The 21,753-nt window shown below is 34.5% G+C and overlaps 1 protein-coding gene across 1 annotated transcript in view; it reads left to right on the forward strand.

Moving 5' to 3' along the window:
- carmil3 (capping protein regulator and myosin 1 linker 3) overlaps positions 1-21,753 on the forward strand; it is a 143,881-nt gene that overhangs the window by 98,975 nt on the left and 23,153 nt on the right. Inside the window, 8 exon segments of the mRNA NM_001317765.1 lie at positions 4,507-4,605; positions 7,141-7,260; positions 12,654-12,767; positions 12,855-13,030; positions 14,214-14,301; positions 14,396-14,506; positions 14,613-14,679; positions 18,274-18,461. Coding sequence (NP_001304694.1) covers positions 4,507-4,605; positions 7,141-7,260; positions 12,654-12,767; positions 12,855-13,030; positions 14,214-14,301; positions 14,396-14,506; positions 14,613-14,679; positions 18,274-18,461 — 963 coding nt within the window.

A 21,753-nucleotide genomic window follows, 5' to 3' on the forward strand; every position in this document is an offset into this window, starting at 1 on the left:
AATATCTAGTATCTTGAAAAATATTATAAATAAAAAATAAAAATAAAATATTAAAATAATATTAAAATAAAAAATATTATGTACTGTCATCATGTCAAAGATAAAATAAATCAGTTATTAGAAATGAGAAATTAAAACTATAAAAATGTGTTGATAATATATTTCTGTTAAAGCAATTGTATGTTAAAAATAATGTCTAAATTTTATATTTTAATGGTTAAATGACTAATATGTGCAGGGCTAATCAGTAATTCCATTAAACAGTAGTTTCTTTAGTTATCCCATAGTTACTATTAATAAGGTCTAAAAATATGGATAATTTCGCCTCTTACAACTAAGTGTTTTTTCAGGTCGGAGCTGGAGTTCATGTATATGTTGCGATGTCAGTTCATTGCGTGCATCGAATTATGAAACTATTCTTGTTGACATCTTGGAGTGAAAACATAGACTGAACTTGAGGCCGGGTGAACTGGTCCAATAAACTCACTGCACAGTGTGACTGTCCTTCTCTGAGCCGCAGATGGCGAGCAGGACCACAGTATAAACTCGCATTTCTTCCTAGACTTCAGCCATTATTCCAAGAGGCGCGCGCTCTAACAGAAAGTGGGAGACGCGTCTCTATTGCAACCTCTCAAGACACAAACTCTCCAATGCGGCGCCTTGTGATATTTGCAAACAAAATATATGGATCATATTTATTATCACTTGGCTGTAGTGGAGGAACACTGCCAAATGTAGCGAAGTAAGAGTAATGATTTTTCTCTAATAATTTACTTGAGTAGGAGTAAAAGTACACATATTTAAAGGTACTCAAAAAGTACTCGTTACCCAATAATTTTACTCAAGTAAATTTAACGTAGTAAATTTAACTCGTTACTACCCACCTCTGCATTTAGGGCACATGTCCATCGAAGCATATTGTTATTTGATAATGCCACCAGCAGCATGATGAGGCATCGAGCATCCATTTTAGTGTAAATGCAGCATTCTTTACAATTCACAGACAGGCATTTTTCAGAAGAGCACTGCTGTTTTTCAGCTCTGCAAAAAATGCTTCAGTGGACACATGACCTTACTCATTTATTGTCCAGCTTTTACATGTTTCACACCTGTCAGAGCACTGAGGTCGTCTAATCAGGTGCTCTTAGAGGACAAGGTTGTAAAATAAGTGACCGAGCTTATGGAACAGCTTGCTCACTCATAGAAGAAATAACTCTATAATTAATCTGTAATTAATAACTTGTAATAACTTGTAATTAATCTGACTCCTTTAAAATTGTTATCATCATTGATAAAGAGAAGAATCTTAACACCTTAAAGCAGGCAAAGTTGTTTATTAAGTTATTTGTTTAAATATATAGACAGTAGAATTAAACAAACAACATAAAGAAATGATGATGAAGTGGCGCAGTAGGTAGTGGTGTCACCTCACAGCAAGAAGGTCACTGGTTCGAGCCTCAGCTGGCTCACTTGGCGTTTCTGTGTGGAGTTTGCATGTTCTCCCCGCGTCTGCCAGGGTTTCCTCCAAGTGCTCCGGTTTCCCCCACAGTCCAAAGATAGTGGTACTGGGGAATTAGGTAGGCTAAATTGTCCGTAGTGTATGAGTGTGTATGGATGTTTCCTAGAGATGGGATGCAGCTAAAAGGGTATTCGATGTGTAAAACATGTGCACGAGAAGCAGCGTAAAAGCTCTTCTCCCAAATCAACAGTTACCTTTCCTTATTATACCCTGCGCAAAGCATTGTCAAACATGAGTGAAAAAACAACCCCTAAAACCACCTAAACATCAAAGAAAGGTTGAGGAGATAAACTGGGGGAGAAGTACATTAATATACTCTCCTCAGGCCATGACTCAACAATAGTATATAGATTGTATATTGAAATACATTAATGTCTCATTTTGATTTCACCACTAGAACGCTTGAGTCAAACTGTCAAATGACACCAAACATGACAGAGGCCCAATCCCAGTTCTAAGCCCTTCCTCTTATGCTGAGTTCAGACTGCATGATTTTAGCCCCGATTTTGACTCACGACAGGTTTTGAAAAATCGACGACAGATACCTGAAATCACAAGCAAATCAATTCAGTTCAATTCAGCTTTATTTGTATAGCACTTTTACAATGTAGATTGTGTCAAAGCAGCTTCACATAAAAGTAGTAAATAGTAAATTGAAATAGTGTAGTTCAGTTTTTAAAGTGTAAGTTCAGTTCAGTTTAGCTTAGTTCAGTGTGGTTTAATAATCACTACTGATAGAGTCCAAACACTGAAGAGCAAATCCATCGATGTGCAGCTCTAAAGATCCCATGCAAGCTAGTGGCAACAGCGGCGAGGAAAAAAAACTTCAATTGGCGAAAGTGAAGAAAACTCAGTCAGAAAAATCTGTGCTTGTCACCTGAATAGCAATCGCCAGTAAATCGCCAACATCCGTGAGATATTTGGCATGCTAAATATCTGGAGCTGTTGGTGATTCAAATCAAGCCGTGTAAAATGTGTTCTGATCGAAAATAACATCAACAATCACCTACAGCAGTGGTCCTCAAACTTTTTTCATCAAGTACCACCTCAGAAAAAAACTGTCTCTCCAAGTACCACCAAAATGAGCAGCATTGAAATACAGTAGCATAGTTGGGCCAGTAAAGCAGCTACAACTCTGCACAGTTAAAAAAACCTGGCAAATTACCTCAGAAATATAGCATATATATAAAATATATGCCATATTATATACATAATTTTTAATACATTTTAAATTATATGCAGCATGTACATGACATATTTCATTCCTCCGTGTACCACTAGAAGGAAGCCCGCGTACCACTAGTGGTACACGTACCACAGTTTGAGAACCACTGACCTACAGCCAATGAGAGAGCAGCATTTACTACTGTGGGTACCTGCAAGCCAGCGGGAGCATGGGAGAAAAGTTAAAAGCGCTCATTTTCAGTTTATTTGGACCCAAGAAATTGAGGAGAATACTGGAAATTTGGCAGGAGCATTGTGTCTGTTTGACGTGAGCAATACACACAACAGGGTCGAAAGATCAAAACGTGGCATCCTTCAAAGCCAGGTGTGCAAAATAAATACATTTTCTACCACACTAATGGCTTCTTTCACAGTATGTACTTAATAACAAGATATATATTACGTGATCTCGCGTTGTTTTCATGTCTTTTTATGTGTGTTTGGTTTTGAAACTTGGTTTAAATAAAGTTGTCGGCGATTTTTCCTTTTTAAAGTCATGCAGTGTAAACCACCCTGTCGCCGATACATCTTGCAGTGTAAACCAAACACAGATGAAACACTAGCCCAGGTAGTCATGCAGTGTGAAAACATCCCTGACACGACTACTTTGAAAGTCATGCAGTCTGAACTCAGCATTAGTCATTGGTGATGACGTTATACCAGTTTAGTGTCTGCTTTTATATTTAGTGTCTGATTAATATTTTCTGGTAGGGAAAATCTATTTGTTTAATTCAGCTATTTATACTTTAATTTGATTTCATTTTTTTTTTCCACTTTAGTGCAAATTAGAATAGAAACTGTATAATAACAACACAAACATACTGAGAGTTATAGGTACTGTAGATTGTTATGGGTCAATAATGCTAATATTTGGAACAACTCCATTAATTACGCCTTTCTGGCTGTACTTTCTATAAATGAATTATGTAGAAGCACTGTCCATGCATGTTTCCTTGTCGGTTAGTAACACTATATTTCAGTACACAACAATTAGTCTATCAGGCTTTTTGTCATAAAAAAAGAGAAGTCAGAGTTTAATTAGGTATTATTAGATTATTTTTAAATTTCACCTATCCTGCTGTGCATGAACTAAGCTGTTGAATGGTTAGCGTACAAGGTTGCTAGGCTTTAGCTTGAATTTTGATTAAATTTATATTTATTTATAATTATAAATATATTTATATTTTCTAATCGATTGCATTTGTCAGTGGGAAAGTGTATTGGTGTTTCCCAGCACTTGGGGTTGCATAAGGTACTCTTAGTGCTGGAAAAAGGGTATTCACTGTTAAAAGGATTGCTAGAGTAATTGGTGGTTAATTCATCTGTGGCAACCCCTGATAAAGCAGGGAATAAGCTGAAGCAAAGTGAGCGAGTGAGTGAGTTTTTCCCACAACCATGAATATTTGGTTGTGATCATAATAATCCTTGTGATTTCATGGGACTAATTTTATTTCAAAAGAGCAAGCAAAATCCGTTTTTCCATGAAGAGACCCCATTAAATGTCCATGACTGTGTGTGTCCGGTTGCTCTGAGATTAACAGTCCCAAGGTGGTGAAATGTTTATGGACATTCAGTGAGCCCGTAAATGTAAAACTCTTACAAGGTCATTGCTGAGAGAGGGACTCTGCAGACAATATGTTTATCTTTCTTTAATTTGCAGCATAATTACAATCATTTCCGCATGGCTGCGTGGCTTATCTGAGCATCGGTGTTCTTTTCTTTGTCATTAATGAGTATTTTCTCTCTCTGTGTGTGTTTCTCAGATCCAGCGTGCTCTGTTGAGGAATAACCAGACTCAGCGTTTCTCTCAGAAACAGGCTCTTCGGCTGCATCAGGGCCTGGTAACTAGTACTGCAGAACAGGTACAGCTTAATTCCTGACCACTTACATTAATATTACACATTGTCTGTCTTGCTCTAGAATATTGCAAATCCAACTTACTAAAATCATACAATTAGCACTTTATTTATATGTATTTATATTTACATTTATTCATTTAGCAGACACTTTTATCCAGACTTACAAGTGAGAGCACTTTAAATCCTCATAGAGTAGCAAATGGCATGACAAGTCTTAGCTAGTTTAGATTTAGCATGTGGTGTTTATAAAAGGTGTCTGGTGCATATGGAGAGTAAAAGAGTGTCCTACAGGTCATGCTTTCATCCCTGTATGAAGTGCACTAAGAATTGCACAATGTTTTCCAGAATCATGGTTTGTTGATGAAGTGTCTGGTGCATATGGAGAGAAGAGAGTGTGTGTCCTACAGGTGGTTTGTAAAGCACACATGAAGGATTTACAAACATGTCATCATGTTCATGAAGTTAATGATCTTCAGATTTTTGGTCATTTCTGTTTCAGTTTTGCTAGTTGATTGATTAAAGTGTGTCCTGAGTGTATTTTTAATGTGTGCTGATTGCTTAGAGGCAATGCAGAGGCGTAGTGGTTAGTGCTGTGGCCTCACAGCAAGAAGGTCGCTGGTTCACTGGTTCAAGCCTCGGCTCAGTTGGCGTCTCTGTGTGGAGTTTGCATGTTCTCCCTGCATTCACGTGGGTTTCTACTGGGTGCTCCGGTTTCCCCCACAATCCTGTGGTACAGGTGAATTGGGTTGGCTAAATTGTTCGTAGTGTATGAGTGTGCGTGAATGAGTGTGTGTGTGGATGTTTACCAGAGTTGGGTTGCGGCTGGAAGGGTATCCGCTGCGTAAAAACGTGCTGGATAAGTTGGCGGTTCATTCCGCTGTGGCGACCCCAGATTAATCAAGGGACTAAGCCGACATGAAAATGAATGAATGATTGCTTAGAATGTAGAACGCAGGGAAAGCAGCCACATAGAGAGACAATAAACATGTTGGTGAAGATTGTGAGTGTTTGAACTTAAGCGTATTACATTCAAAGAGGTTGTTTGTATTCACTCATCTACATTACAAATAAACTAAAGTTTAAAATTTGATATCGTAGCGGACCACCCCTTTAACTCGTAACTAAATGGCAAGTTTTATTTCTATGCATTTGTCGTAGTATGTGAGTTAAAGTGGTAGTTCAGACTAATATGCTAATTATGCCATCATCATTTACTTTTATGAGTTTCTTTCTTCTGTTGAACACAATATTAAGGTATTTTAAAGAATCTTGGAAACTGGTAGCCATTTATTCATGGTATTTGTCTTTTCTGCTAGGGACTTCAATGGGTACTGATTTACAACGTTCTTTAAAATTTAGAATTTTGTGTTTGACAAAAAATAGAAACATTAATGATTGGAGCCATTTGAGATTGAGGAAATGCTGAGCGAATTTTTAATTTTGAGTGAACTGTCCCTTTAGCTAAAAGTGTCAAGAACCTGCTGTATAGCAGAGTTGCATAATTATGCCATTTAAGTCACAATTAGCAGTCACAGGTTTTTATAAGATTACTTCAAAAGAAAAAAAAAACATTTTTTTTTACTCATTAGCATTGAGTAAAAAATGTGAGCACTGTTTTTCTGTTTATATTTTTACTTGTTTTATTTTAGTATTGTCTTTGCTTTTGTTTTGTCTTGTCTTGTTTTGTTTTGTTTAGCTTTACTTTGTTTTGTTTTGTATTTTGTGTTTTACTTTGCTTTGTTTTTTTTTGTTTGTTTTGTTTGTTTTTTTATTTTTATTTTCACTTGTTTTATTTTGGTATTGTCTTTGCTTCGCTTTGCATTGGTTTTTTTTGTTTTTTTTTGTGATTGAAATGTCGCAGGTTTGAGTCCTGTCACAGACAGTGATTGTAGGTGCTTGGAGAGGATTACTGCCCACTGCTCTGGGTGTGTGCTCACTGCTGTGTGTATGCAATTGGATGGGTTAAATGCAGAGCACTATTTTCGAGTATGGATCACCATACTTGGTCACATTTCACATTCACATTTTCTTTTTTCTCTTTTTCAATTTTTTTTTCCATTTTAAGCAGCAAAAATACATCAATATGATGATAATAAGAATTATTTCTGGATTGCAAAATTATTATAGAATGATCACGTGGCATTGAAGGCTGAGCTAATGATGCTGAACGTTCAGCTTTGTAATCTTAAGAATAAATTTATATTAAAATAAAAAATGTTATCAAGTTAAATACATTTTTAAATATGCCATATTAAAATATTTCTTTACACTGTAATAATATCTCACAATATTGCTGCTTTTACTGTATTGGGAATCAAAATTGATGGCTTGATCCCAGCCTCAATGAGGAAAAATGATCAGAAACCAGCTCTCTAGAACATTTTATCCTCATAAAATGATATGCGTACGCTTTAAAAACTGTGAAAGAGCGTCTCTTTCATTTGCTAATGTGAACTGTGACTGATCTTTACAGTGAATTGTTGGATCAAACTCTCTTTCTTTCTGTCTCTTCATCTCTCTGTCCCACTGCTGTCTCAGGTGATGGAGCGTCTGTGTGTTCGCGTGCAGCAGCAGGTGTGTGTGCTGAGAGGAACGGGTGAAGGTGAAGAGCTCCAGGCTGCCAGACAGGTCCTCAAGGAGGCCAGGAACTCTCGAGCCGTGAGTCTGTTTGTCTTTTAGCTGTCAGAAATTGGACCTCCACTCATGCTTTATTATGGCTGTTTTCCACAATAGAACAGTCACCAAGCCTACGAAGGAACACAAATATGCATTGAAATTATATACTCTGCCAAGATTTTTTGGACAATATATACGGTATATTTATTTATGCAAATAAATTAATAGTTTTAGTCAACAAAGCTGCATTAAGTAGATCAAATGTGCCATTCATAATAGTTTCAATTAAATGCAGTTTAGATTTTATTTAATTGTGGGAAAAAATATAACAATTAGGGGCGGCACCGTGGCTCAATGGTTAGCACTGTCATCTTACAGCTAGAAGGTCGCTGGTTTGAGTCCTGGCTGGGCCATTTTCCATATTTCCTGTGTTCGCATGGGTTTCCTCCGGTTGCTTTGGTTTCCCCCACAGTCCAAAGACATGCGCTATAGGTGAACTGGATTACCTAAATTGGCTGTAGTGAGAGTGTATGGGTGTTTCCCAGTACTGGGTTGCAGCTGGAAGGGCTTCTGCTGCATAAAACATATGCCGTAAAAGTTGATGGTTTATTCCGCTGTGGAGACCCCTGATAAAGACTAAGTAGAAGGAAAATGAATAAATGAAAGATAACAATTTCCCACAGAAGAATGACCTCCCACAAATGTTTCTTAAGCAGTAAGAGTTATTTTAAACTTTAATAATATTTAAAAATGTTTACATTTTGACTGTTTTAATAAAAGTGAATAAAGTATTTGTTGTGAAAGAGTATTAAAAAAAAATAAAACAATTGATTCCATAAAAAACCCATATTAATGTTATTTTAATGTAATTTCAGAGATAATTAAAACCTACCATCCAACATTTATTGATGTGGGTGAATGTTAAACTGTAAATTATTCTTTTGCTCATTGTTAATTCATTGTCTTTCATAATTCATTCTCATGTTATTTTTTGCAACTTGAAAAGTTCAAACGAATTAGCACATGCAAAAATTATTTGTGGTTATTAAGAAATGCTGCAAATGTATTTTCATTGCATTAACTAATGTTGACAAATTGAACTACTGAATATTGTAAAGTGTTTTTAGAATTCAGTAAAACAGAGCCTGGACATGAAATGCTAGAAAAACAAAAATGTAAAACTCACTGCTTCCTTTTTGATGAAAATATTGTGTTCACTAGATTTTAGTTCAACAGAAAATTCATTAATTAATAATATGATAATTATCCAGTGAATAATTACCACTCCTGATCTTTAGTTACAAAATCAAAGCCCGATCTCAAGAAAATAATATAAATCATACACTGACGTACATAATTCTTTTAGTTAAATCAAATGAATTGTTCTATTCATCTGAACTTACATCAATCAAACTTACTTAAAACATTAAAGGGCTCCTCTGATGAAAATCAACTTTTGTAAGCTGTTTGGACAGAGCTGTGTGTATGTTTAGTGTGTCAACTGTCATGTTGGAGTGATATAAACCCAACAAGTGTCTTTTTGAAAATTTTCTGATGTAAAATAGGATTCAAATCTCAGTGATTTTGAGGCCCAACACACCGTGACATGTGAGTGGGGTTTTCCCCCGCCCACCAATTGATTGACAGGTGGCAAGTTTCTATAATAACATATATACAAATGTCCACAGAAAATTTCTTTTTTGAAAATAAACTTGGATTAAAATACTTGTTACAAGTATCTGTGTGTTTTTTTTAAATAAGTTAAAGTTTTATAAGTTTAAATAGATTTTCAAAACGTTTGTATTGAATGTTTGTATTAAAGATCCAAGTAAAATCGCCATGTAATTCTTAACTGCTATAATCACCACTACTGACACAGCATGGTTAGCTGTGTAAACCAGATTAACTCATTAAAATATGTCAAAGCAGCAAAAATACTTGTTTTGAATTACTGTCATAATGTTTTTACAGTGTATAATTAACTATAATCATCTATAAACGCTAAGATCATTTAGGATATAGATATATATACAGTTAAATTCAGAATTATTAGCCCCCCTGAATTATTAGCCCCCCTGTTTATTTTTTCCCCATTTTCTGTTTAACGGAGAGCAGATTTTTTCAACACATTTCTAAACATAATAGTTTTAATAACTCATCTCTAATAACTGATTTATTTTATCTTTGCCATGATGACAGTAAATAATATTTGACTAGATATTTTCCAAGACACTTCTTTACAGCTTAAGTGACATTTAAAGGCTTAACTATTTAATTAGGTTAACTAGGCAGGTTAGGGTAATTAGGCAAGTTATTGTATAACAATGTTTTTTTTCTGTAGACTATCAAAAAAAAATAAATAAATTAGCTTAAAGGAACTAATAATTTTGTCCCAAAAATGGTTCTAAAAAATTAAAAACGGCTTTATTCTAGTATATAACATTTACTAGATAACATTTTATTTTTTTATTCTAGTATATAAAAAATAAAACAAATAAGACTTTCTCAAGAAGAAAAAATTATGTTAAACATAATTTGGGAAATATTTAATAAAGAAAAAAAATTCAATTTGGGGCTAATAATTCTGACTTCAACTGTGTATATTTATCAACTATATATATATAGTTATATATAACTATATATATATATATATATATATATATATATATATATATATATATATATATATATATATATATATATATATATAGTTATATATATATATATATATATATATATAGTTAAATATATATATATATATATATATATATATATATATATATATATATATATATATGTATGTATATATAGTTGATATATATACACATCCTAAATATATTACAGTTTCTTTTGTTATTCAGTCACACTTTTTCTTCTGTAAGTACATTATGCTATTTATCCTACTTTTTTTCTATACTTCTAACTGCACTTGATCATTTTGTTACAGCAAGTCTTCAAAACTGAATTCCATCTGCTGTTTTATTGTGAGCACCTGCCTATAGACCTATAGATGGTCAGGATTGTTTTTCCCTTCTTCGCTTCTGACCAAAATGCATCTTATTAACAGCTGTAAACCTAATATTCCATCGGATGTAATGTGCTTTGATAAATGCAGATATTTTAGTGGGATTTATTTCAAATTCATTCTGTGTACTGTAGTCTCAGAAGTAAACGCCCACTGGTATGAACAGATTTTCAGAGGTTTAAAAGGACGGTTATCTGCCTACCAGTGTAAACTTCTGCATCTATGATTAACTTACTTAGATAGACACTGTTAGGTTAAATTGAATAAATAATGGGAAGGACTGAGTAAAAATAACCGGTTAAATGTTTTATTCACAAACATGGCCATCATGAGAATGCATTTTCATCCATAATTAAAACTAGATTTTTGTAACTTTACAAAAAGTATGCATTAAAAATACATTTAACTCACCATTTTGCTACCTTTTTTGCTATACATTTGGCTCAGTGCATTTTGAAATACTCATTGAATATTGCTACAATCATCCCACGACGTATTGATGAAAATGCAATCCTACTTTTCTAAATGCTATTAATAACATTTAAATGTTCATTGTGCTACCATTTCTGCTTGCATTTGTTCCACACATCAATTATATTTGGGTTTTACATTTTCAGTTTATTTTGCAACCTTTAAAAGGTTTGTAAAGCATTAAAATGTGCATGTCATTTACATTTTAAACTGGTTAGAACCTATATATAGTATTTTAGTTATATAATAAAATTTTTATTTTGCACCAAACTTTGCACATATGTCTTGGAAAATGCTAAATACAAATGCTTTAAATGCAGAAGTACATTGCCTTTATTTATATATTGCATTTCCATTTTGCATATTACTATTCAATATGAATATTGGCAAGGCAATTTTATTTATATAGCACATCTGTTAGGTTTGTATTCAGTGTGCATACACTCACCGGCCACTTTATTAGGTACTCACTAGTACCGGGTTGGACTCCTTTTCCCTTCAGAACTGCCTTAATCCTTTGTGGAATAGATTCAACAAGGTACTGGAAATATTCCTCAGAGATTTTGGTCCATATTGACATGATTTTTACAATCACGCAGTTGCTGCAGATTTTTTGACTGCACATCAATGATGCTAAACCGTTTATACAAGGCAGGATGGATCCATGTTTTCATGTTGTTGACGCCAAATTCTGACCTATCCATCTGAGGCAACGTTTTTTCAATTTTCTACTGTCCAATTTTGGTGAGCCTGTGCGAATTGTAACCTTAGTTTCCTGTTCTTAGCTGACAGTAGTGACAACAGGTGTGGTTTTCTGCTGCTGTAGCCCATCTGCCTCAAGGTTGGATGTGTTGTGTTTTCAGAGATGCTCTTTTGCATAACATCGGTTGTAACTGTAACGGTTACTGTTGCCTTTCTATCAGCTCGAGCCAGTCTGGCCATTCTCCTCTGACTTCTTGCATCAACAAGGCATTTGTGCCCACAGAACTGCCGCTCACTGGATATTTTCTCTTTTTTAGACCATTCTCTGTAAACCATAGAGATGGTAGTGCGTGAAAATCCCAGTAGATCAGCAGTTTCTGAAATATTCAGAAAAGCCTGTCACCAACAACCATGCCACATTCAGAGTCACTTAAATCACCTTTCTCCCCCATTCTGATGCTCAGTTTGAACTGCAGCAGATAGTCTTGACATGTCTACATGCCTAAATGCATTGAGTTGAGCCAGTGTAAAGACCTAAGGACAGGTGTGATGTGCTCTGATTTTCTGGTTCTGGTCAGAATATTGCTACTCGTATGCTTTCATACACAATTACATAATAAAACAGCTCAATCCACAACCTGTCATGTATTGACAGTGACAGTTTATTTATATAGCACAATTAAAAACAACCCAAGTTGACATATGTGCTTCACAATAACTAAAAAACACAAACAACAAGAGCACCGTAAGTCAAAGACAAAAACAAGATAAAGAAAGAAAATTCCTAAGAATACAATTTTTATAACTTTTAAAGCCAGTAAAATATGAAATAAAACCCAACTGATGTGTTAAAAGCTTTGTCAAAGAGGAACGGTTTTAACTTAGATGTAAAAACAAACAGAGATCTCATGGAAAGGGGCAAATCATTTTATCATCATCAAATCGTTTTAGCCTTGACTTAGGAATCAACAAAAGTCTCTGATTTGATCAGCAAAGTCATTTAGGCTAATCGGCTGATTTAGGCTTAAGTCTTACAATAAAGTTTTGAGTTACTTACAGGATGTTTTTATAGCACGCTGACCTTTTATATGTCAAAAGATCAAAGGAATTTGGACTTATTAGTTCATAGCCCTTTTAAAAGCTCTCTCACCTGCTTGACTCGTGTTCTCACAGCAGTCAGCATGAGAGAGAGTGCAGTCATGACTGGTTTATGAATGATGTCTGCTCTGTCCTCTAGCTGTACCCCTCGCTGTGTGAACTGGCCCATGTGTTGTCCGTAGACGGGCCGGTGAGACAGAGACTAGACTCTCTGGCAGGAGAACTTGCCAAAGCTGCTGATAAAGAACTACAGGTGATGCCTCCTCTCTCTTTCACATCCTTCAGACTGATTTGTATCTGCTGTCTTGTTCTGTTGGACTTTAATGGATGATTTGTGCAGGTCATCGTGGACTCCATGGTGTCTCTGTGTCGGGAGCTGTGTCCACTTTCTTGTGCCGCAGCAGAGTGTCTTTCTCCACCACTGTCCTCCATCTCTGAGCGTGTGTCCATCCCTCGTTCATCCATCCGCACCGCTCTGATGGAGAGAGCGGCGCAAGACATCAACAGAGCTCTGGAGTAAGAAACACTATAGGGCAGGGGTTCCTGGAGATCTACCTTCCTACAGAGTTCACCTCCAACCTCGATCAAACACACCTGAAACAATTCATTAGGACCTGAGCAGCACTTGATAATTACAAACAGGTGTGTTTGATAAGGGTTGCAACTGAAATCTGCAGGAAGGTAGCTCTCCAGGAACAGGGTTGAGCACCCCTGCTATAGGGGGTTGAGTAGTTGAAGTTCTGAAATTATGTATAGATTATTATTATTATTATTATTATTATTATTATTATTATTATTATTATTATTGTTATTATTATTATTATTTTTATTGTTATTATTGTTGTTGTTATTTTAATTTATTTTATTTATTATTGTAAATTTATTTATTTTATTTTATTATAATTTTTATTGATTATATAATTTCATTAAATTTTAATTATTGTTTTATTTCATTTCAATTTTTTACATTTATTATTTTTTATTTTGTTTTATTAGTATTTTTAAAATATTTTATTTATTAATTATAATAAATTTTATTTAATGTAGTTTGTTATTATTTTTAATTTAATATAACTTTTAATATATTTTATTAAAAACTTTTATTTTATATATTTAATTTTAAAAATATATTATTTATTTTACTTATTTATATTTTTTATTGATTATATCATTGGTTATATGATTTAATTTTAATGGTATTTAATTTTTTATTAACATTTTTATATATTTTTTATTATTAGTATTTTAAAACTATTTTTATTTATTAATTGTTTATTTTTATTTTAATTATTTATGTATTTTTTATACATTTTTATTTATATATTTTTAATTTTTAAAACAATCATTTTATTTTATTTTATTTTATTTTAACCCTTTTGGCCAGATACATGCTCTGTGCCGTATCCATATCAGTTCATGACTTTTTTAACCCCTTTTCTCTATGGGGATAATTTGCTATGGGGATGATTTTATAATGATGATTTGCTTATATTATGAAAGAAGATATAATTAAACCCAAAAAAATAAGTGAAATGTTTAAAAATAAAAACTAGTTACAGTGAGGTATTGTATTTCCCCTCAACTTCATAATAATAAATAATTTGAAAAAAGTAGGAAAGCCACTGTATTCCCAGCATGATTTCAACATGATCTAACATGTATGTGTGTGTTTGTGTACCTCTATCTCTCATACTCACAGAGAGGTGAAGCTGTCTGTCGTCTCGTATCTCACCAACTCCATAGTGGACCAGATCCTGCAGGAGCTTTACGCCACACACAAAACCCTGGTACCACAAATCCAATTTCTCCCTCCACTCATCTGTTGATTCTGAGCATGTGCGCACGCTTCGCTCTTCCTCACGCATCTGTTCATCATCACAGCTCCGGCAGGTTTCCCAGATGAGACGGCTGGAGGACGGAGGGACGGCCAGACGGGCTCACAGGCACGCAGACATACTGGACGTAGTGGAGGACGACTTCGGCATCAGCATAGTAAGTGTGTTACATGAATCACTCGTGTGTTTACAGTATCTGTCATCTCTTGTAACTCAGCGGACTCATCATCTGTTCTCATTCACTTCTGTTGTTCTGCACATAGGACACGATCGCCATTAAGAAACGCAGCTCGAGGACCAGACGCATTCGCCCTGTGTCCAACAGACTCAGTGAGTCATACACACATGCACTTGTATATGTTGTTTACAAGGACTTTCTATAGGCGTAACGTATTTTATATCGTAAAAAAAAGTATTACACTACCTGACAAAACTCCTGTCAACAATCCCAGTTGTAAGAGCAACAAAAATAAATTGACTTGTAAAGATCATTTGTAAAAGTGGCAGAAAGTCGATTTTTCAGAATCATGTTGAACTGCATCCCGATCATCACAAATACTGCAGAAGACCTATTGGAACCCACATGGACCCGAGATTCTTAAATAAATCAGTCAAGTCTGGTGAAGGAAAAATCATGGTTTGGGGTCACATTCAGTATGGGGACATGCAAGAGATCTGCAGAGTGGATGATAACATCAACAGCCTGCAGTATCAAGATATTCTCATACTTCAACCTCCACATCAAAGAAAGCAAAAAAGCCAAGGTACTTCAGGATTGGCCAGCCCAGTCACCAGACATGAACATTATTGAGTATGTCTGAGGTAAGATGGAGGAGGCGTTGAAGATGAATTCAAAGACTCTTGATGAACTCTGGGAGTCCTGCAAGAACGCTTTCTTTGCCATTCCAGATGACCATTATTTGAGTCGTTGCAGAGATGTATGGATGCAGTCCTCCAAGTTCATGGGAGTCCTACACAATATTAATTCTTTTTCCACTGCACTATGAATTTATATTCTATACTGTACATTATTGCTGTTAAGTGATACGACTTTTGCCTAAGCAAAGTCAGACCTTACTGTCCTAATTAAATCATTAAAAATCAAGGCCTGATCATGTTTTATTTTGATAAAATAAGCATAATAGAGTCCTTTGCCTTTCATATAAGTTACTTCTGATACCAAATGATCAACTAGAAGTCAAGTTATTTGTTGTTCCTAAAACTTAAATAGGCGACAAAACTTTTGTCAGGTAGTATATATGGCACATTTACCCCTTAAACTCAAGCCTCAAAGAAAACCTGTGGCAAATTTTGAATGTTAAAAGATATCATTAAGCTTGATTTGTCAGCCTTTTGAATTAGGAAGACACAAAGTGTGTCCTCATAAACCACCCTAATAGAGTACTAGGTTATACCACTGTCATTATACGACAATGTGACTTTAAACCGCATAAAAAAGACACACACACACACACACACATTACGAAAGATGAAACGAGGACTGGCATTTAGTTTTTAGTTCATTCATTCAGAGCTTTTAAGTCTTGGTTGATTCATACATTTTTCAGTTTAGATTCATTCATCTGTCATATCACATTTTAACTCAGTTTTTTAACATTCATTAGGCTTTGTCAGTTGTTAGTTTAGTGTTGTGTTTTCTGAATGTTTAATCTGTTTTTAGTTAATAATTCAGTTAAAAATGGTTTTATTATTATGTAATTTAAAAAAAATAACTCTTAGTGTTTAAGTATTACATTTTTGTGTTGTTTGTGTTTTATTGTTTTGTATTAGCTGTATTTGTTGTGAAAATAGAAAAAGTAAATTAAAATGATTGTAAAAAAATGAACACAAATATGCTCTCTGAAAATTAAGCGATTAATTATCAAACCAAGACACTTTCAAGACACTTTGACTTTCAAGACACTTTTTTTTTGCATTTTTACATCTTTGAATTCATTTATATTTACCACACTGTAAAAAACTATGACAAAAAATCTATGTTTTATATCACTTTAACATATTTTAATAAGTCAAACAGGTTTGAACTGAATTTTTAAGCTATGTAAAGTTGAACTTACTATTGACCTTATTCTTTTATGATTTGATTTTTATCTTTTTATTGATTTTTCTTGTTTCAAATAATGCACATGAAAATCAAATAGAGAGCAATAACATAAAAGCAGAACAATACAAAATAAATACAATAAAGAAAAAGCTTCATATAAATTGAGTAAGTAAACCAAACCATTTCCATTTATCAAAATAAATTTCAATTCATCCATGTAAACTGTTGGAGAATTTTTTCAAAAGCTGCAACTCGTCCTAACTCTGAGATCCACTCAAAGATCCGAGGTCTACTGGAATTTCCAGTTTTTTAACAATCACCCTTCTGCCTAGAATGATACAGCTCTATATTCACTGTTATTCAGCTTTATTCATGTGGCTTAAGGGACAGGGCTCGCCAAGTATGTATAAGTTTGGGCAAAAGTTATACTGGGACTGCAATATCTTTAGAAGCTATTCATGAACCTATCTCTAAAAAATGTTGGACTTCTAGGCATTGCCATAATACATGAAATAGGTTGCCTGCTTTATTGGCATTAGTCTAAAATGTGGAAGTGGGCTGGTTTTTGCGATTGTGGGAGAAATAAGGGATTGTAAACGGCAGAAAATGATCAAACTACTTGCTCTACAAACAAATGTGTTCATGACTATACAGACAATAGATTAATAGAATAAGACAATATCAGTTTGCCACATCAAGCTGCATAACGAGCTGTTTTTAATGTTAAAAAAAAAAAAAAGTGTATGAGACTGGACGTTTCCAGCCAGACATTCAAATGACTAGAAAAGTTCACTTGACTCAACTAGACATTCTTAAGTGTTAACCCTTTATATTAGATTTTAATCTTACTTTAATATTTAACATTTATTTAATGATGTCAATTGATCGTCGTTATGGTTTTAACTTAAAACCCCTAATAATTAAAAGTTGTAGTCATAAATCTTGACTATATCAGACAAGTCAGGTATACTGATGTACACAGGGGCAAACTGGTATATACAGATAATCCAGAGTCGTAAACAAATAAGAGGCAAGTGGTCGGAAGGCAGGCAGCAGACAAGAATAAACAGTAAAACAAACAAAGCGAGGGTCAAAACCGAAAAGGCTGGGAAAACGCGTTGTAATGTTCACAATTCAATAAAACAAGACTCAGAACTAATGTGTGTGCGTGCACTGTATAAATAGTCCTTGTTCATAAGCAGCTCCCAGCCATGAGTGTGCGTAATCTACTGAATGAGGAACAGGTGTGTGTGAGTGGCGCACGACTGAAATTTGTAGTCCATGTAATGCAGCCGCTAGATCGCTAATAATTATAACAATAACCTTATGTTTGTATAATATTTTTTGCTTAATTTATATTTTTTAATTATATGACATTTAATACACAATCAATTAGCAAAACATTTTACACTTAATCATGCTTACAAACTATTAAAAATTAAAACAGCACTGACAAATAAACGAAAAAATAAAAAAGTACAGGGATTTTTAAAGACTATTCTACACTATAATCCACCACTATAATCTCTTTCACTAAACTTTACATCTGATTTTTTGCAATAGGTAATTTATTTGGTAAATTAAATGGATAGTTCACCATCATTTACTCATCCTTTACTAGACCTATTTGACTTTCTTTTCTCTGTTGAACACATAATAAGATATTTTAAAGAATGTTGCAAACCAGCAGCCATTGACTTCAATGGTATTTTCTGTCCTACTATGGAAGTCAATGTGTTCAAAAAAATAATAAATATTAAAGGTTTAGAACCACTTGAAGGTGAATAAATGGTGAGTACATTTTTATTCTTGGGTGAACTATCCCTTTGATCATTTTATCATATTTCACTCTTCTCCAGGTCTAGGTGAAGACCCTAACTCCTCACCTTTAGTTTCCACTCCTCAGTCATCTGCTCCTCTTTCACGCTCAGCCTCATGGGAAGGTCTGGCCACACTGCCCACTCAGGGTTCACCTCTGCGTCATGTGACCCACGTCAGGCCCCGTCCACCAAGAAGACACAGGGCTGCGCATGCTCCCTTTGAGACGGTAGTAATTAAACCATTTTCAGTATTTTCACACCATTACTGCAGTGTACATTCATAGCTATGGAAAAAATCTATATGATAATACTTAAATATTTGAAGTTTCTCTGGACATACTGGATTTACTAGGTATGTTTATGGGTATACTGTAATGTTAATTTTGTTTCAACCTCTAAACATCCAATCACATATCTTCCAAATTTTAAATATGAACATTGACATTTACATATAGCTTTTTTTTCCCCCAGGAAATAAAAATTGGGCAAAATAACAATTGTGTTTTATATGTTTTGATGCAGAATAAAACAAATATTGCTTTTCCCAAAACACATATTTATACATTGTCAGTCCAGAAAAGCTGAGAATTTCAATTAGGTCTGTTTATTTTTGTTCAGAGCTGTGTGTTTATATAGCATTTTCTGTGTTAAAATTGGGAAAATTAATTGAAATAAATGTCACGAAATGACAATACATCGGAACATTGCTCTCTGATCATTTCAGGCTGTGCTACATGTCATGTTATAGCCCTCTAGTCTACTATTAGTCGCATCTTCAAGATTTATTTATGATCAATATTGTCCTCAGTTCAGTTTCATACAAATATGCTGCTCACAGAATGGGACCTTAGTGTATTGTTGGAGAACACAATCCGATCAAACTGAATGCTCTTATTTCACCTGTAATTAAATCGGTGACAAACATAGTTGTGTTTAGATTTGCGACTCCAGAGGCTTTCTTTATAATGTTGTCGCAGAATCACTTATATGCCCAGCAGACTTCCAGCAGTTTCTTTTATTAAGCAGACTAGTGCAAGAGTCAGTTCTGGATTCTTCTGAGCACAATGACACACACACATACACACACACACACACACACACACACACACACACAGGTTTTCGTAAGCAGATTTCTCTTTATCCTTAACAATAATTAAATAGAATTGAAAGGAAAATGCATTGCATGCAACATGTATAAAAATCTATATTAATAGTAACTTTAAGAAAGGAATATCATAGACTGTTTGACTTTAACTGTTGACATTAACTGTTTATTACAAAACATGATAACAAATGCAAATAAACAAGTACATCAAAACTTTATACCATCTATAGGTAACATAACTATAATAAAAGCATCTTCACCATGTAGAGTAAAGGTTCGTGCAAACCAGGATGATTTTCGCTCTGGCTTATCATCAGCGTTTTTCGAGACATTCATACCCAAGCAATTTTCATAGGCGATGAGCCATGTAAATGTGCAAAATCACTACCTGACCTTCTCACACTGGATGGTTGCACAGAAAAAGAAGCCACCCTCTTGCTTTTCCTTGTTTATTTATCTGGCAGGCATTTCCACTTCTGTTTAACCGCCTGCACTACAGCACACAAACACACACACACACAAAAGTTACAAACCATGAAAGAAAATGAAGTGAATAGGAACTCCACATCAAATACTATTTGATCTGCAATTCCTGTGTGCTCCACTAAATGCTTTGTGCTTGAGCTCTACAATCTTGTTTTTTAAACTTTAGCAACTCAAAAGCTCCAATCTCATTGGTCAACCAGTTTTTAATGTAGTGCATCAAAAAAAAAAAAAAACAATCCAGAGCCATTATTTTAAAATAATGATTTTACGCCTGGATTTTGTGTCACATTATCGCATTTTGTTTAGTTACAGGTAAAATGTCGGCGAAAGGTCCCAGTATGCTCTGGTCTTAATGCAATACATGATAAATGATCTTTTTTCTGTGTATAACGTTACATGTCCTACATTAGATTTAGAAAATGTTCAGAAACTATTTTCTGTGATAATCCCTCATACTGAATATTAAATGTATGTAATATGAATTTGAATATATGTACAGTCTTTATTGCCATATACTATACCCTGGATTATCAGCATTAAAAATGTTTAGGTGCACTTTTTACCTCAGTTTAGCATCAATTTATTATTATTACCTGCATTGCAGTGTCAAACATTGCAGTGTGAAATGACGCAGTGTTAAATATTATAGCTTGATGCTCTGACAGCACAGAAACACAGCTTGTCAAACAGGCGTTTCAACATTTGAGGGAAAAATGTTAATTGGAGTGAAGAACAGTTTTATTCCTACCTTTATTCATTCATTCCGTTTCTTTCGGCTTAGTCCCTTATTTAACAGTGGTCACCACAGCGACTTTCTTTCTGTGAGGCGACAGAAGGCCACCTTGCTACCCCACTTAGATTTATACTCCTGAATTTCCTGAAGTCCATTCAGGAAATTTGCTAGTACTTTTGCAATATGCAGTATACTAAGTGGTTGTGTAACACTAGAGGAGTTATGCACGCTACTTGCACTGCAAACATGCAAATAAGGACATTAAGCCAGTGTTGTGTAAAAAATCAATTTATGAATTGTACAGTTTGAAAGCTGTGAAATTTGAGCAGCGTAAAAAATAGAGAATTACCTTTAACCAGGGTTTAGACTGACTCAGGGTTAACCATTTCAAGTGTGTAAGGTCCTATCTCAGATCATTTAAATAAAAGAAATTTAAAGGTGCTGTTACTAGATAGATAATTATTGTTCGATAAAAATAGTATTTTTAGTAATGTTAAATGTTAACGCATTTTCAGTAATGTTAAAATGTAATTTAATATTTATGAAGAATATAGAGTAGGTACCTTACATTTTTATTGCAAGTTCAGTGTGCTTGGAGTGAGAGCTCCGCCCACATGCCCATCTGATTGGTTGATTTATAGTGGTTATATCTTAATGTCGTATTGAATATATTGAGAGGCAATTTGTGTGTCACAATTATCGGCTCATGGTTATGTGTAATGCTATTTATAAAATCTGCTACTCTTTCATTTTTCTTCAGCTTAGTCCCTTTGTTATCAGGGGTTGCCACAGCGGAATGAACTGCCAATGCCAACTATTTCAGCATATGGTTTGCGTCTGGACTCTGACAGCTTATCAGGGTTTTTACATTTGTTAGCTGTAAGAAAATCCTTTTAAAAGTGGATTCAACTCTGTCACTGTAACAGTGGCTGGGATTTCCCTATTGACACAGAATGGTCAGAGTATATGAAGAGTTCCAATGCAAAAGCCGCTAAACGCACTTCCGCCAAAAATGAGCTAATGACATTAAGTGAATGCTTTTGGCACATAGTACACCATCAACAAATAGATTTGCTTCTAATCATCCAAATCCTAGCGTCAGTACATTTCAGAAATCACAGTTTTTTGAAAAGCCATTTGCCTTTGACAGCAAATGCCACTATATCCCGAGAACCAATCAGAAGGCATGAGTCGA

Source organism: Danio rerio, chromosome 2 (assembly GCF_052040795.2).
Source record: "Danio rerio strain M-AB ecotype USA chromosome 2, GRCz13ab, whole genome shotgun sequence".
NCBI lineage: Eukaryota > Metazoa > Chordata > Actinopteri > Cypriniformes > Danionidae > Danio > Danio rerio.